This window comes from Pan paniscus, chromosome 18, assembly GCF_029289425.2.
Source record: "Pan paniscus chromosome 18, NHGRI_mPanPan1-v2.0_pri, whole genome shotgun sequence".
Taxonomy (NCBI): domain Eukaryota; kingdom Metazoa; phylum Chordata; class Mammalia; order Primates; family Hominidae; genus Pan; species Pan paniscus.
Genome location: NC_073267.2, coordinates 67,375,241 through 67,393,341, shown reverse-complemented (window position 1 = coordinate 67,393,341; position 18,101 = coordinate 67,375,241). Strand labels below are relative to the sequence as shown.

General features: G+C 50.4%; 1 protein-coding gene across 1 annotated transcript in view; it reads left to right on the top strand.

The window, feature by feature from the left end:
• Nucleotides 1-18,101, top strand: part of CNGB1 (cyclic nucleotide gated channel subunit beta 1) — a 96,911-nt gene that overhangs the window by 54,121 nt on the left and 24,689 nt on the right. The window contains exons 20-27 of the mRNA XM_055100784.2: nt 1,995-2,152; nt 3,284-3,439; nt 5,050-5,258; nt 6,347-6,397; nt 7,190-7,276; nt 9,534-9,598; nt 10,643-10,765; nt 17,660-17,801. Of these exons, the coding sequence (XP_054956759.2) occupies nt 1,995-2,152; nt 3,284-3,439; nt 5,050-5,258; nt 6,347-6,397; nt 7,190-7,276; nt 9,534-9,598; nt 10,643-10,765; nt 17,660-17,801 (991 nt within the window). The remainder of the gene's footprint in view (nt 1-1,994; nt 2,153-3,283; nt 3,440-5,049; nt 5,259-6,346; nt 6,398-7,189; nt 7,277-9,533; nt 9,599-10,642; nt 10,766-17,659; nt 17,802-18,101) is intronic.

Genomic DNA, 18,101 nt, shown 5'->3' with positions numbered 1-18,101 from the left:
AAAAAAAAAAAAGAAAAAGAGAGAAAGAAACCACTGTGATGGCATTGGGACCTGGGTCTCTGAGATCGAACTGTCCCCAGGGCTGGGCCAGTGGGAGGTTTCTTCCCGAATGATCTGAGAAGCTCTGGTGGATGGCGAATACCCCGGCCCTGGGCTCTGCCTGGAATCTCCAATTACAGTCCTTGGCTGTAGGAGTCATGACTCCTGGATGAGCCACAGGAGACAGTAGGCTTTCCTTCTTCCTTCCAGTCTTTTTTTCTATTCACAATTTTATGCAGTTTATGTGTAACAGAGCTGTGGAAAGTTAGAAAAGATAAGCAAGAAGAAGCCCCAACCCCACCCTCAGTCCAGTTGCCCACTGCAGCATGCAGTGGACTCACATTTTATGAGATAGGGTAGGGGTAGGGTTTAATATCAGAAACAAAGGCAGAAATGAGGTATAATGAGAAAACCTGTTCTTGAAAACTCTTAAGGAGGTCAACTTGGAGACCCATGTATTAGCTAGGCAGGCTAGGCTGCTGGACCTCAAATGGACCTCAAAAGCTGAGTGGCTTAAGGAACTGTATCATATACCATCATCATCTCAATAGTTGCATGCATCAGGTCAGCAGAAGGTTCTGCTCCATGCAATCATTTAGGGACCCAGATGACAGTGCTCTGCCCCTTTATCCATGTGCCTTCCCATGTCCCACTGGTCACCACTAGAAAGGGAGAACTCCAGGCCTGTCTTCAGCAAGGAGGCCCCTAGTTGCATGTATTGTGTCTGAGAGCTCACATTCCAATAGTGAGAGCCTGGCACGTGGTCCCTGGCTGGGTGGCTATATCCCAGTGAGTGTGCACCACAGGAGAGAATGAGTGTAGGGGAGCAGCTCATGTCCCCGCCACACCGGTATGCCAGCTCTCATTAGGAGCCCCACACTTGGCCGGGCACGGTGGCTCATGCCTGTAATCCCAGCACTTTCAGAGGCCGAAGCAGGTGGATCACCTGAGGTCGGGAGTTTGAGACCAGCCTGGCCAACTTGGTGAAACCGCCTCTCTACTAAAACTACAAAAATTAGCCAGGCGTGGTGGCGTGCACCTGTAATCCCAGCTACTCGGGAGGTTGAGGCAGGAGAATTGCTTGAACCCAGGAGGTGAATGTTGACTGAGCCGAGGTCATACCACTGCCACTCCAGCTGGGCGACAAGAGTGAAACTTCATCTCAAAAAAAAAAAAAAAAAAAAAAAAAGAGCCTCACACTTGTTTTCTCCAGCCCGGCTTCCTCAGTTGAGCTCAAAAAGAGAAGTCGACTGCAGTTTCTGTGTCCTAATGTATGAGAAAAAAAGATAAAAAAGATATTCAGCTCAGCAAGATGATCTCAGTGAGGCCACTCAGAGGAAAGAAAGCACATTCACAGGCCTGCTTCAACGCACCCAGGGCACACGCGCCACGCTAAGTTGAATGCTAGGCAGACTCATTCATTCTCTGTCTCTCTCTGTTTCTCTCTCTCTCTTGCTGACAGTGCAGAAACTTTAATTCCTGTAAGTTAAAGGGATATAGAATGTATCTGCACTGCTTTTTCCACCAGTTATATCCTAAGCCTAAAAAAGTAGGCCTGCTCCCTCTCTGTTCTGCCCCTGGACACATATCTCATGTGAACCCTGCACTGGGATGAACAGCCCAATTTTGCTGAACTCTAAACTGAGTTCCAAGAGTTTCCTCCTAAATTACAAGTGGAGTCATGCTTTTTCCAGAACTGCCCATCTGAATCAGAGCCTACGTGGTACATTTTCCAAAAGCTGGGCCAGAACACCTGGGCATTATTCCCGGACTGAATTTCCTTCTAGGCGATTACAGTAGGTCTGTGGTTTCTGATGTCAGAAGGAGATGGGGGCAGGACTTACCTCCTTCAGGCTCTGTCAGAAGGTGGGACACAGACGCTGCACAGCTCTGGCCTGGGGGCGCACGGGTCCCTCCCGGCTCAGCCTGCTCAGCTTTGGGTGATGTTCCCACAGCGGCCAGGACCGTGCGGCCTCCACGGCCAGCACAAATAGCGCCATCATCAACGACCGGCTCCAGGAGCTGGTGAAGCTCTTCAAGGAGCGGACAGAGAAAGTGAAGGAGAAACTCATTGACCCTGACGTCACCTCTGATGAGGAGAGCCCCAAGCCCTGTGAGTCTGGAGCTGGAGGGGGCCTACCTGGACGGGGATGGGGTGGGGCCTCCAAAGTTCCCTGTCAACTCATGGCAAGGGTGCCCCCAGGAAACGGTTGAGGTCCATGAGAGAAGCCCAGATCCCCACTCTCTGGATTTGGGATCCATATGTACAGGTTGAGATATGTACCCAAGGGTGGGAAGATCAAAGTTCTGACCAACAATCCACTTGCACTCGGCCCTCTCTCCCATGGGGCAAGTGCCTTCCTTGACCCTTCTGTCCCTTTCCTACTGGTAGGTGAGTGGTGCCACCCCAAAATGTATCTTATGGTCTTACACTCAGATTGTGTGCACAGCCTGCTCTGGAACTAGGCAGTCCTATTTTTCAGAGATGTCAGTGCCTTGAAAGTTCTTATTGAGGCTATCCAAATTTTTCTTTTCTTTCAAGGTATCAGGAGGAAATAAGACACATGATCTCTTGTCAGGGAGATTTTTTAGATCTTTCCAGAGGAAGGCCGTATCTTGGAAATCATGGTGCCCACAACAGGCCATGCAGAGCCTGATGTCCCAGTCTTGAAGCTGGAAAACATAGCCATATTGAACCTATAAGAGCCAATCCCTAGACCAGAAGTATCATCATAGATGCACAGGGAGGCTGTGATCCCATCTGGTCTCTGTTTTTAGAGATGAAAGAGTTGAGATTCCCTCTCAGAAACCCGGAGCAATACTTCCTTGATTTTGTTAGGCCCTTCAGCATTCCAGCCATGGGTACTGGGAACACTGGGTACAAAATGCCCCCATCCCATCAGAGGGAACAAAGGGGGTCTAAGCACAACACACAAGCAGACACTGAAACATCCAACTGGCCCAGAAACAACTCATTTGGGGCAGCTTCTGAGAAGCAGTTCCAGACTGTAATTGGTAAGAATTTCTGGGTGGGCACCCAGGTTGCTGTTGCTGTTGAGGAGGGTTGTGGAGTTCACTCCAGAAGAGCGCCTTGGGTTCTGCACACAGAGCTTGCAGTAGCTTGTATAATGGTGCCAGGGTCCTCTCAGATCTGGATCCAAGGTCTGCAGTTGGGACCCTTCTCTCTGCATCCTCTACCTGGGCCTCAGGGCTGGTTCAGATGGTCACCAATGTCATCCCACAGCCCCAGCCAAGAAAGCCCCAGAGCCAGCTCCAGACACAAAGCCCGCTGAAGCCAAGCCAGTGGAAGAGGAGCACTATTGCGACATGCTCTGCTGCAAGTTCAAACGCCGCCCCTGGAAGAAGTACCAGTTTCCCCAGAGCATTGACCCGCTGACCAGTGAGTCCTGGGGAATGGGTGTTCCCACTGTGTAAGATGAGAGAGCAGGAGAGTTGGAGCGGGATGGGGAGAGGGTCAGGGGATTCAAGAGGTGGGATGGGAGGCCACAGACAACCTGGGTTCATGATCTTTTATACTTTTCAAAACTATTCCACAGTTTCTTACCCGATTCTCAAAACAAACCCAGCCTGGCTAACATGACGAAACCCTGCCTCTATTAAAGATACAAAAATTAGCTGGGTGTGGTGTTGCACACCTGTAATCCCAGCTACTCGAGAGGCTGAAGCAGGAGAATCATTTGAATCCAGGAGGTGGAGATTGCACTGAGTCAAGATCACACCATTGCATTCCAACCTAGGTGACAGAGTGAGACTCTGTCTTAAAAACAACAACAAAAGTCCCCGGAATAGGAACATAAGATCACACCCATCTTACAGATGAGGAAACTAAGGCACAGATAAGTCAGCCAGGGTAAAGATGCAACTAGTTAGTGCGGACCCAGGACTCCTGACTCTTGGCCAAGTCCTTTTTCACTCTGGTCGTGCTGGCCTTTTCCTAGAGCTCCTGCTCTGAACAGAAAAAGAGCAGGAATGTGAATTCCTCTTGCTTCCCTTTAAGCCCACTTCATATTCCTCAGAAATAACCCACTTCATATGTGCATAGCACTTTAGAGTTTACAGAGGGCTCCCTGCCTTTCTTATCTGACCTTTTCCTGTGATTTCTCAGAAGAGGGCAGGTGCCAGAGAGGGACTTTCTCAAGGTCACACATTTGGGGGGCAGGACTTCAACCCTGGTGTCCACTGGATTCTTTAAATAACCTGGTGGGCTGGGTACATTGGCTCACACCTGTAATCCCAGCACTGTGAGAGGCTGTAGTGAAAGAATTGCTTGAGCCCAGGAGTTCAAGATCAGCCTGGGCAACATAGTGAGTCCTCATCTCTACAAAAATAGTAAATAAATAAATAAATAAATAAATAAATAACCAGATGATCTGGAATACCCATCTATTCATCCATCCATCCATCCATCCATCCATCCATCCATGCATTCACCTGTCTGTCCATTTATCTGTCCATCCTTCATGCATTATTTACTATTCTGTATTTACTGAGGAAGAAAATACATTTTGGGAAAAAATTAAAGAAGAATAAAAGCAAATGGGTTTTCCAGTTGGCTGCCTATTATCTTATAATACCAGCATAGTCCCTCCTGAGAGTACTCTGATTTATTAGGGATTAGCAGTAATTTATTTTTAAAACAGATAGTTGTTTTTTTTTTAAAGTAGAGATGGGGGTCTTGCTATGTTGTCCAGGCTGGTCTTAAACTCCTGGGCTCAAGCAATCCTCCCACCTAGGCCTCCCAAAGTGCTGGGATTACAGACATGAGCCACTGTGCCTGGCTCCTAAAGCAGAGAGTTGTGTGTGTGTGTATGTGTGTGTGTGTGTGTATATATATATATATATATATATATATATATATACACACACACTCTTACAAAAGTGCCACATGTAGTAGTTGAAGGAGTAGAAAGAACAAAACCCCACCTGATCCAACTGGTGAAGAGCCTTGCCTGGCTGATGCTCTAGCGTCCCCGTCCATCTTCCCCACAGACCTGATGTATGTCCTATGGCTGTTCTTCGTGGTGATGGCCTGGAATTGGAACTGTTGGCTGATTCCCGTGCGCTGGGCCTTCCCCTACCAGACCCCGGACAACATCCACCTCTGGCTGCTGATGGATTACCTATGCGACCTCATCTACTTCCTGGACATCACCGTGTTCCAGACACGCCTGCAGTTTGTCAGAGGCGGGGACATCATTGTGAGTCACAGGCAGGTGGTGTTGGGGTGACCGGGGGCAGACCGCTCAGCCAGAGCCTTCAGGGCACTGACCCCTGATGCTGTCATAGATGACAAAATAAGTGAATAAGGAAATCTCAAGAACGGCTGCTGTGCTTGTTCAATAGCATGGTTGTTTATTTTGCATGCCTTTGATACGTTCAAATTACGCACATCAGATATTGCTCACAGGTGAAATAGTTCCTGGACCACTTGACGGAATCAAAGATAGAGAAGTGGTCCAGGGAATGGTCTTTAGTGAGGATGTACCTGGTTTGAATCCCACTTCCACCACAACTAGCTGAATCGCCTCTGTTTCCTCATCTGTAGAATGGGGCTAGTAATAGCTTCCACCTCGCAGTGTTGCCATGAGGATTGGTTGAAACGATGCATGCAGGGCGCTCAGCACAGGTATCCACTGGCAGTTGACTTCTCCCAGGGGTCCTGCAAAAACACACTGATGCTCTCCTACTTGGGCCAATTTGAGACCCTGGCCTCTGGTCCAGCCCCGTGCACCACCCCTGCCTTACCAGGGAGGAAACTGAGGCCCTGACTGTGACTTCTCAGGAACAGGAGACACAGTCCCTGTCTCCCAGTGTGGGTCACTTTCCAAAATTCCACCCCGGCAGTGCCTGTTTTGCTGTGTGCAGACGAGCTCAGGTTTTGCCTCTATACAATTTTCCTTGGAGAGATTTAAAGAGAGTAAAGTAAAAAGTAAAGAGATTTCCTTGGAGAACCTCTTTTCTGGCCTGATCAGAGTGGTTACCAATTCCTTAGTAAACAGATGTGCAAATGGTCCAGGTAAGACCAATGGGCAGAAAGGATAAGCTTAATGTCCTTGCTTTCCACCCAAGAAATCAGGATCTAGCTGGGTGACCAGAACAAATCCCTCCTCCCTGGGGGCCGGGCCTCTCCACCCATAAAACTCAAGGCTTTCACTAAGGCTCAGATGGTCCTTGGGCTGTTATGCTCGTTTGAGGGTGGGGTTCTTGGGGAAGTTTCACAATTGCTCCACAGGGTCAGAGATTAAGCTGTAAGGTCATTTCACCATCATTATTCCCTTTCTTTCAGACGGACAAAAAGGACATGCGAAATAACTACCTGAAGTCTCGCCGCTTCAAGGTGTGTGCCGGGCATGCAAGTTTTAGCATCTGCGGGGTTTCAGAAGGGGGTGCCTCAGAGGGCCCTTGGTGCCTGGGGGGTTCATGAGATGTGGTTTCTGCCACACGGAGGGATGCTGGTCCCTGTGGGAGTGTCCTCCAAACCACAAGCCCCAGGAGACCAGCACAGGCTGGGTAGCCCCCAGAAGTTATCTTTCTTCTTTTTCTTTTCTTTTCTTTTCTTTTTTTTTTTTGAGACAGGGTCTAACTCTGTCTCCCAGGCTGGAGTTCAGTGGTGTGATCTCGGCTCACTGCAACCTCTGCCTCCTCGTTCAAGCACTCCTCCTGCCTCAGCCTCCCTAGTAGCTGGGATTACAAGTGTGCATCACCACACCCAGCTAATTTTTGTATTTTTAGAAGAGAGGGTTTCACCATGTTGGGCAGTCTGGTCTCGAACTCCTGACATCAAGTGATCTGCCTGCCTTGGCCTCCCAAACTGCTGGGATTACAGGCATAAGCCACCGTGCCTGGCCAGAAGGCACCTTTCATTGTGTCTGTACCACTCCCGCCCCTTACTGTATGGCACAGCAGCCACTATCGGGGATAATGAAGCTGCCCTTGGGGCTGGCAACACGGGCTTTGAAGCCAAACAAGGGCTTGTTGGTGGGACACCTTCTGCCCTCTAGTTTTAAGCTCTACTGGGGCATTCTGACCTCACCTTTCCATGGAAGGGAGAGACTCCGCCTCTCACTCCCCTCACCTTCCACCCTGGAGTCATCCGTTTTACCCCCATGGTGTCCCATTGGGATTTCAGATGGACCTGCTCAGCCTCCTGCCCTTGGATTTTCTCTATTTGAAAGTCGGTGTGAACCCCCTCCTCCGCCTGCCCCGCTGTTTAAAGGTAGGACTGCTGGGCCCACCACCCCAGGCCTTCAGCTCATCCCTGCTCTGCACCGACACTGGCATCTTCGTGTCTGCCCCCAGCAGCACTGGGGAGGGGAGTTCCTCAAGGGATGGCCCGAGGGGAGATGCATTTATTCCACGTGTGTCTTAGTGGAAAGTTCATTACAATTTGCTAGTGCTTCTGTGGTGCTGCATGTTAGGTAGTATTATTGCCAGCATTTTACAAATGAAGGACTGGGGCACAGAGAGGTTAATTAATTTGCCCAAAGTCACACAGCCAGGAGGCAGTGGAGCCCAGATATGAATGCAGGTCATCCGTCTCCACTGTTTATGCTCTCAGTGATTATAGAGACTCTCAAGAGGGGATCTTCTGCTTTATGATGGTCTCTGTCTAAAAGATGGGGACATTGGTGCTTGGAGAGACTGGGGGACTTGCCCTAGGTCGCAGGAGCAAGGAAGTGCCAGGGATGGATTTGAATGCACAGCCAGACACCCGTTTCATCACTGGCCAGGCCTCAGTGTCATTCCAGCCATTCCTTCTGGCACTCACTGGGCAGAGCGAAAGTCTCCAGGATGGTCTGGCTGCCACAGCTGGCCATGGTCCTGTCACGTGATCAGGGTGGATAGCCACTCAGAGCATTCAGGATCCCCCAAATGGATTTTGATGGCCAACCAATCACATTCATCTCTCTCCTGAAATGAAGACTGGTGCCTTTTTCTGAAAACAGTACTGAGGGAATTTACAAAAAATGCAAATGCAATAACATGAACAACCCAGAGAAACAGGGCAGAGAAAACTAGGGGGCGTGCAAGTGCCCTGATGAGAAGAAAGCACACCTATGTGGAATCGAGCATGGAAGCTGCCTCTGAGCTTCCTGGCTGCCAAGAGGAAGGGGGAAAGTGGAATTGGCACCATTCTTATTTGACACATACCAGCCTCCCAGGGGCTGCAGAGGTTGCTTTAGAGCCAAACATCAGAGTGAGGAAGGTTGGGTCCACAGGCCAAGTTTCACCCCAGACGCAGAGGTGAGATCCATACCTTGGTTCACATGGTAGCCCCAGTGAGGGGGCAAAACTCACAGGCCTAACATTGAACACCGTTCAGTGGACAAAACTCTTTGAGTGAGCCATCCAAGCCCCTGTTCTTTCTGCCTCCAGTTTAAACTGTGGCTGGAATTAGAATGAACACATGGATGATAACTGGAATATCCCTTAGAGAATCTTCATAAATACTGTTTTCAAATATCAAAAAATAAATCCAAAGATCTAGAGGTGGTATAGCATAAGGAGAGAGCTTGCAGCTCTGAGTCTGGCCTGGGTTGGAATGCTGACTCTCTCACATACCAGCTGTGTGCTTTGGACAAGTTACTGGACTTCCCTGAGCACCAATTTCTGTCAAAGGAGAATGATAATACATACTTCATATGTAAATAAGGAATAAGGTAATGTATATAAATGTATGTGCTGGCTGGGTGTGGCGGCTCATGCTTGTAATACCAGCACTTTAAGAGGCTGAGGCAGGAGGATCACTTGAGCCTAGAAATGTGAGACCAACCTGGGTAACACAGTGAGACCCTGTCTCTACAAAAAATTTAAAAATTACCCAAGAGTGTTGATGTGTGCCTGTAGTCCCAGCTACTTAGGAGGCTGAGGCTGAAAAATCGCTTGAGCCCAGAAGTTCGAGGCTGCAGTTATCTATGATTGCACCACTGCACTCCAGCCTGAGTGACAGAGTGAGACTCTGTCTCTGAAAAAACAAAACAAAACAAAAAGGCATATGCCAGTCATATAATAGGTGCTCAATAAAGAAAAGTAGTTATTAATATACTTTTATTCTTATAAATAAACCTTTGAAGGATATAAGAGTGGGGTGTTAGGGATGCTGTCTCTTTATTAAATTGTTTTCTTTATAAGAAACATTAAAAACAGCAGCTTTAACCTGGATGCATGTACCCCTAAAAGTCTCATGATAGGGTTCAGAGGGTCCAGGAGTCCCCTGAAATTATATGCAAATTGTGAGAACAAGATTACATGTCATTTCCAAGGGAAGACGGGCTATGACTTTCTTCAGATTCCTAAATGGAGTTTCTGGCCCCTACCCGTCAAGGGGCTGAGGACTTCTGATATTGAATGCTCACCGTCCTGTTCCCTCCTGGGGGCTGCAGGAAGAGCCCTGAGTCCCGGCGCCCGTGGGCGTGGGAGCAGCATGCTACCTGTGGCCGGTGGGCTGCTCTCACGCCCTCCTCTCCCTCCAGTACATGGCCTTCTTCGAGTTTAACAGCCGCCTGGAATCCATCCTCAGCAAAGCCTACGTGTACAGGTGAGACTCCCCCTGCATGTGCATGCATGCACACACACGACACTCACAAACACACAACACACGCAATACACACACAACACAGATGACACACACACAACACACACACGACACACAACACACACACAACATACACACATACACGCACACACAACATTCAACATACACACACCCAACACACAATGCACACACACAACACACAACACATACATACGTGCACAACACACACACAACAGAGATATAACACAAAACAACACACAAACACACACAACACACAACACATGCAGTGCACACACAACACACAATGCACACACGACACAAATGACACACAATGCACACACACACACACACAAAACACAGGAAGTTTGCACCTAGAACAGACAGCAAGACATTGTCTACCCCCACTGACCTCCAGGCCCCGTCTCCACTGGAAGCCAGGCATCTTCCTGGTCCCGCCTCCTCTTTCCCAGAGAAATGTTTGTTATTTAGAGAACCAGGAATATCCGATGCCCCTCATTGTGATGAGGGTGCACATCAGCTGACACGAGGGGCTTACCAGCATTGCAGTGAACCAGGCCTCATTTTGGCCTCAGCTCAGGGAACTGGAGCCCCCAGCCAGCTCTAACAGAATGGGAGCAGGGGTAAGGTGGCGGTGGCTGTTTCACAGATGTCTGAGCATGAGGTGCAAGACCAGCCAGGCCATGCTAGGGAGCAAGGCTCCTGTCCACATCTCTCCTGGGGCGACATGGCCCCATCTTCAACTCAACTCCTCTGCACACATCAGTCCCTCCCTGCTCCTCCACACACACACATTTCCCCTCTGGCCCCTCCATCCCCCAGTGCACAGTCAGCTCTGCTACCTCTGTGCCGATCCTAGCCCCAGGTCGTGACAACGCCCCATTCAAGCACCACCCTTCCTAACTGGTGCAATCTCAACAAAGCATCCAGTCGGGCCAGCCCAGCCATGGGTTGGCTCTCACTGTCCAGGTGTCTATCCCTCACCTCCCCCTTCCGCCGCTGTGTTCATGCGCTGCGTTCCTTCTGCAGGGTCATCAGGACCACAGCCTACCTTCTCTACAGCCTGCATTTGAATTCCTGTCTTTATTACTGGGCATCGGCCTATCAGGGCCTCGGCTCCACTCACTGGGTTTACGATGGCGTGGGAAACAGGTGAGCCACAGTCCTCCCCCTGGGGCCATGCCTGGGTGACCTTCCTGTTCTTTATAATTCGCAGCACAGAGACTCCAGGAAGGAGTCTTATTGCTGCTGTATTGCCAAGGCCACTTTGCTCCTAAGCAATCACTGGCATGACAAGGCTCAAGAGCCACATCTTGGGCCGGGTGTGGTGGCTCACACCTTTAACCCCAGCACTTTGGGAGGCCGAGGCAGGCGGATCACCTGATATCAGGAGTTAGAGACCAGCCTGGCCAACATGGTAAAACCCCATCTCTACTAAAAATATAAAAATTAGCTAGGTGTGGTGATGCACACCTGTAATCCCAGCTACTGGGAAGGCTGAGGCAGGAGAATCTCTTGAACCCAGGAGGCGGAGGTTGCAATGAGCTGAGATCGTGCCATTGCATTCCAGCCTGGACAACAAGAGCAAAACTCCATCTCAAAAAATAAAAATAGAAAAAGAGCCAGGTTACCACGTCTTCCCCAAGCTAAGGTTTCCTGAGCACCTGCATGTGTCAGGCCGGAGGTACTGGTGTGAACAAGACTTGCTTGGATCCTTTCTGCATCCGAAGTCTATTAGGGTGTGCAAATACGCTGTATTTGTGCATCTACTCCTGCTTCCCTGGGCACGGCCAAGAGGGAATGAGGCCAGAGAATACTCCCCAGCACAGCTCCCCAGGCACTGCTACCATGGAGGTGCTGGCGAATGAGGTGAGACCCACTTGCCAATCAGAGAGCCACCATCCATTATGAGACTTGCCAAAGGGATGATGATGACATGTGAACCAAAAAGTATCTGGCACAAGTTTCAATCAATTTAGAAAGTTTATTTTGCCAAAGTTAAGGACACGCCCGTGGTACAGCCTCAGGGGTTCCTGATGACATGTGCCCAAGGTGGTTGGGGTGCAGCTTGCTTTTATACATTTTAGGGGGAGAGGATACATCAGTCAATACATGTAAGGTTTATATTGGTTAGATCTGGAAGGGTGGGACAACTCAAAGGGAGGAGTGGCTTCCAGGTCATAGGTAGATTTAAAAAGTCTCTGCTTGGGAAAAAAAAAAAAAAAAAAAAGGCCGGGCTTGGTGGCTCACGCCTGTAATCCCAACACTTTGGGAGGTCGAGGCGGGCAGATCACCTGAGGTCAGGAGTTCGAGACCAACCTGGCCAACACAGCGAAATCCCATCTGTACTAAAAATACAAAAATTAGCCAGGCGTGGTGGCAGCGCCTGTAGTCTCAGTTATTCGGGAGGCTGAGGCACAAGAATCACTTGAACCCGGGAGGTGGAGGTTGTGGTGAGATGAAATTGTGCCATTACACTCCAGCCTGGGTGACAGAGCAAGACTCTGTCTCAAAATAATCATAACAATAATAAATAAAAATTCCCTGCTTGGCAATTGGTTGAAAGAGTTATCAGTAGAAAGAAATGTCTGGGTTATGATAAGGGGTTGTGGTGACTAGGTATTTTCATGCAGATGAAGCCTCTAAATAGCGGGCTTTAGAGAAAAGAGACTGTGATGTTTCTTACCAGACTTAAGGTCTGTGTTGATGTTAACGCTGGAGGGGTACAATGAGGCGTGTCCGACCCCCTCTTCCTTCATGGCCTGAATTAGGTTTTCAGGTAACTCGGGAAAGCCCTTGGCCAAGAGGAGGGGTCCGTTCCAATGGTTGGGGGCCTTATAATTTATTTTTGGTTTACAATGGTGATGATGGTGACAATGATGATGATAATAGCAGCAATGCTTGTAGGATACCTATTTTGTGCCAGCCCTGCTTAAAGCACTGAACACAGTAATTCACAACCATCACATCAGATAGTACTGCCCCATCCCCATTTTACAGCTGAGGTAGCAGATGGGAGTTCCCAAGGTTACACGGTTCATGAGTTACAGAGCTGGGATTTGAACCCAGGTGTCGTGGCCACAGAGTCCTAACTGCCTCGATGAAAAGGAAAAGTGCCAACCTGGTGGCCAGAGGGAGTGGGGGAGGTGGGCATGAGCACTGTTGATTCCACCAAAAGTCACCAAAAGTTATTAACATTTAAAAAAATTTTTTTTAGCCAGATACAGTGACTCATGCTTGCAATCTCAGCACTTTGGGAGGCCAAGGTGGGCAGATCACTTGAGGCCAAGAGTTTGAGACCAGCCTAGTCGACATGGCGAAACCACATCTCTACTAAAAATATAAAAATTAGCCAGGCGTGGTGATGCACGCCTGTAATCCCAGCTACTTGGGAGGCTGAAGCAGGAGAAGTATCGCTGCAACCCGGAAGGGGGAGGTTGCAGTGAGCCAAAATTGTGCCACTGTACTCCAGCCTGGGCAACAGAGAGCAAGAAAAAAAAGTTTAGAAAATTATTTTAATGAACAGACTTAATTTATTTAAAAGTGGTTTGAAGTTTATAGAGAGGTCCATTGGAAAGTAGAGAGAGTTCCCATATATATGCCACCTCCATTATTATTATTATTGTTACTATTTTTTGAGACAGGGACTTGCTCTCTGTTGCCCAGACTGGAGTACAGCAGCATGATCTCGGCTCATTGCAACCTACACCTCATGGGCTCAAGTGATCCCCCCACCTCAGTCTCCCGAGTAGCTGGGACCACAGGCACACGCCACTGCACCTAGCTAATTTTGTATTTTTTGGGTATATGGAGTTTTGCCGTGTGGCCCAGGCTGGTCTCGGCTTCCTGAGCTCAAGCTATCTGCCTGTGATTGGCCTCCCAAAGTGCTAGAGTTACAGGTGTGCACCTCATATTAAGGCTGGATGGTGTTGAAGGCGACACTCTCTCCCCTGCCCTGTCAAAAGCCTTAAGCAGGAGAGTGAGCAGAGGGAGGGCTCAGCCCTTGTGCTGATGGAAGAGTGCACTGGGAGTGAGGGCAGGCAGCAGACAGCCAGCAAGGGGCCCTGCTGTGTCAGAGAGAGCAGCAAACCCTCCAGGCCAACGGGTGGCTTGACCTAGGGGAGGGAGGGCAGTGTGGGCAGGAGGGATGCGCACAGGATTGGGGCTGGGCCTGCAGAGTCAGAGCGGAGGCTTGAGGGACGAGGGATGAGGAGTCCCAAGTGTGACTCCTAGAGCTGCCCCCTGGCAGTGGAGACAGGTCACTTCTCTTTTCTGGGCCTCAGTTCCCTCACCTGCAAAATGGGGCTGCAAATGGGACTCCCACCCTAAAGAGGTGACTGAGGAGTAGATGCCTCTGAGCCCCTGCCTCAGTGCCTGGGCACAGTGGGCGCTCAGTCAGCCATAGTGAGGATGAGAAGGTGGAAGAAGGAAAGGTCCAGCGGGGAGTTACTCACCGAAGGGTGCCCGCCTCACCCTGGGCTGTGCCCACTAGTGACACAAAATGCCCGTGGTCCAGCCGTCTACCCCCAGGCCCTTGCTCCCAGTGGGAACAGGTGGGATGCTTGCATCCAAGGTGGCGGCTTTGTAGAGAGGTTAATTGTTCAGAACGTCCCCTCGCAGTATAGATGCCCCAACCTTAGCCATCATGGCTATGGCCATCGCCCTCTGCCATGAGCCCTGCACCGAGGGGGAGCCACACCTTACCTTTACAGAGATGTCCCAGGCTGGTTTTGGTGGCTCATGTCTGTAATCCCGGCACTTTTGGAGGCTGAGGCAGGCAGACTGCTTGAGCTCACAAGTTCGAGACCAGCCTAGGTAATATGGCGAAACCCCCTCTCTACAAAAAAAATACAAAACTTAGTTGGGCATGGTGGTGCAAGCTCGTAATTCCAGCTACTCAAGAGGCTGAGATGGGAAGATCTCTGGAACCTGGGAGGTGGAGGTTGCAGTGAGCCCAGATCGCTGCACTCCAGCCTGGGTGACAGAGTGAGACCTTGTCTCGAAAGAGATGTGCCAGAGGCCAGGGCAGCCCAGGCAAGCAGGAGAGGAGTCCCTGAGAGCCACTGTGGGGTGGAGAATATCAGGGATGGGGTCAAGATCTAATGCTTCCCCACGTCACCAGTGGCCCTGTTACCCATTCCCATTCACAGCCCTGCTCCTGAGCCCTGGCTAAACCATGCATTCATTCACTTCCTTATTCATTTAACCCATCACAAGGAGGCAGAGGGGGACTTGAAGCCCCTTTCTATGCAAAGGGGAGAATGCAATTTCTGCATGGAATTGAACTCTGTGAGCTTACCCTTTCTGAGACCCAGTGTTCCCACAGCACAATGTGGGTAACTTACATCCAGATTTCTTATGAGAAATAATAAATTAATATGTGTAGCATGTCTAGCCTGGGCCTGAACAGGAGTCAGTGGCCCCTGTGCCTAGCTATGGCTATTGTTAGGGGGAAGCCAGCATGGCAGGAAAGGAGTTAATAACCTGGGGTATAGAGATTTTAGGGGGTCACAAACCCCCCAGACATTGGAGCTAAAATTTGAGCATATGTTGGCTTTTCTAGGGAAAGAGAGCTGGCTTTCTCTAGATTCTCAAAGGGGCTTGTGCCCCAGTAAACTAAGAACTCTCCTCCCTGGGGCTAAGCCTGGCACATCCGTCACTGGGCAGCTCAGGGAAGGGAGAGTAAGCAGAGCAGGGCGGGGGTGGGGCAGGGGGACAGCTGTCTGGGACCTCCTTCTGCAGGGCCCTCTGCGGGAGGAGCTCGAGCTGCCCAGCAGTGGGAAGGGCACGCTTCCTTGGCAGCAATACTCCTTCCCAAATGTCGTCCTGCAGGGAACCCCAACATGTGAACCGAGTACGAGTAATGAAGGAGGATTCTTAAGAAATTCCAATAGCATGAAGAATAACAACTTTTACAAAGTGAACATTTGTGGAGTGCTTGCTGTGTGCCAGGGGCTCAGGGTCCCGAGCTCCTACAAATGCTAGGCCCTGCATCCCGCCCCAGTGCTCTCCTGCCCCGGTTCTGCCCATCCTGAAGCACAGAGGGTCCCCACAGACCCAATAGCGTGGAGGACAAGGAGACTTCAGGGAGGCCCCTAAGATGTGGCATGTCATTGGAAGATTCCTCCAGCTAGGAAGGGTTTGGGGTAAAGCCAGAGCTTTGTGGACATCGTGCCTATGTCCTCTCTCTGTTGGTGGCCCAGCGGCATAAGCACCCAGCTCCCAGACAGCCAAGGGGTCTGCAGAGTTGGGGGTGCTGCTCCGTCCCGCTAAACGCTGCTTCGCGCGCCCTCTGATGGCCAGAACCAGTATGACGGGGGCTTGACAGGCCCGTTTTGGGTTCTGAAACTTGCAGGCAACAGGTGATGTGGAGGTGCAGGGCGGCCCGCAGCCCTGCCCAAGGCCCCGCAGCTATCAGAGGCAGAGCCCCTACCACACTTCCCAGCAACCTCTGCTTCCTCCTTCCTGCACGCATTGCACGTTACCTGCCTGTCCCCTCACTGGACCACGAGCTTCTTGAGGATATGGGCGAATCTGTTCAGTTCCCCAGGGCAGGCAACAGTGGTTGTGAAGGCTTTGACAGCTCCCTTGCTGAGAGTCCACCACATGCCAGGCTTCTTCTAGCACCTCATTTTGTCTTCATGGTCTTCTGTAAGGGACATTCTATTGCCATCCCCATCTTATGGAGAAGGAAACTGAGGCTTGGAGAGAGAGAGAGAAATTTGTCCAAGTTATGCAGCCAGAAGGTGGCTGAGCCGAATGGCTGAGCCCAGCCAGCCTGGTCCAGAGCCCATGTTCTATCTAGGACACTGCATAAATAGCTGCTGCAGGAAAGCTGGCAGGGACTGCCCAGTCTCTAGGCCCTTCTGACCTCACCTTTGCTGACCCAGGGGAGGGCTCAGCCTGAGGTGTGGACAGGTGTCAGAGGGACCCTTGCTGCTCTGTGATAATCACACACAAACTTGGTGTCTTCATGCCTTTTGAGCTGCTGTAGTAAAATACATGAGACTGGGTAACTTATAAAGAACAGAAACTTATTTTTCACTGTGCTGGAAGCTGGGAAGTCCAAGATCAAGGTGCTGGCATCTGGTGAGGGCTGCTCTCTGCTTCCAAGACAGTGTCTTGAAGGCCACAGTGTCCACTAGAGGAGAGGAATGCTGTCCTCGTATGGAAGAAGGCAGAAGGGCCAAAGGAAGTGGAAACCCTCCACCAGAACCTTTTGTAACAGCTTTAATCTATTCATGAGGGCAAAGCCCTCGCAGCCTAAACGGCGCCTGAAGGCCCTACCTCCTGACACCACTGCATTGGGAATTAAGTTTCCAACGCCTGAATTTCGGGGGACACATTCAGACTAGAGCACTTGGGGCATTTCCTATGCCTTTTACCACACAGTAGGACACCCTCCCCCATACCTCCCTTCCAGAAGGTTCACAAGCCGACGTCAGAGGGTTACTGCTGGTGGATGACATCTCAGAGAAGCAGACAGCGCCCAGCTCTTGTACTTACCAACTAGTGACCATGGGTGTGCCCTTTCCCTTTGGGGGCCTCAGTTTCACTATCTGGAAAATGGATGGGCCGGGGAGGGGTGGGTCAGAAAAAGTCATCCTCAAGATACCGTCCAAACTTGATGTTGCTTTTGCTTTTCATAAGCCAATATGGCTGCAGATGGCAAATGAAAAGACTGAAAATTGAAGGAACACTGAAGAAAATTGAGGGAGCGCGGTCATTAGGAGTTGGAAGACCCTGGTCTGGCCTCCTGCCAACTCTTCCTGGAAATCCCCTGGAGCCTCAGTTTCCACATCTGTAAATGGGGATGGCAACATGTCTCTAGAGACACAACCATACCCGATAGCATTTGTGAACCTGCTCTGCAAACGGCAACGTGCTCTACACGTGCAGGAGGTGGTTTTCCTTGCATAGATGAGCTGTAAAGGGTTTCTGTCTTTTGCACAACATGCATCTATCAGAGGCGTCTGAGCCAGACTGCTCAGGGGCGGCAGAGTGGGGCCTGTGATGACCCATGTTCCCTTTCTCCTCTCTCTCCAGTTATATTCGCTGTTACTACTTTGCTGTGAAGACCCTCATCACCATCGGGGGGCTGCCTGACCCCAAGACACTCTTTGAAATTGTCTTCCAGCTGCTGAATTATTTCACGGGCGTCTTTGCTTTCTCTGTGATGATCGGACAGGTATTGGGGCACCAGCCCAGCTTCCCACCCCACCTGACTGCAGAGCCCCCTCCCACTGTTGCCAGAAATGTCACCCTCTGTGCCCGTTGCTTTTGGATTAAGCCTGGGAAAGAGCACTAGACTGAGAATCAGGAGCCTGGAGCACTGGTCCCTGCGCGGTGAAGGGGGTGGTGGTGAACTCGGCCCTATTCCCTCTCTGAGGTCATTATCATTTGAAATGTCAGTTCCTCTGGGTGCACTGGGCTGAATGGTTTTCTTCAGAGACCGAGGGAGAAACCCCTGGTGTTTCTGGTGTGCCAG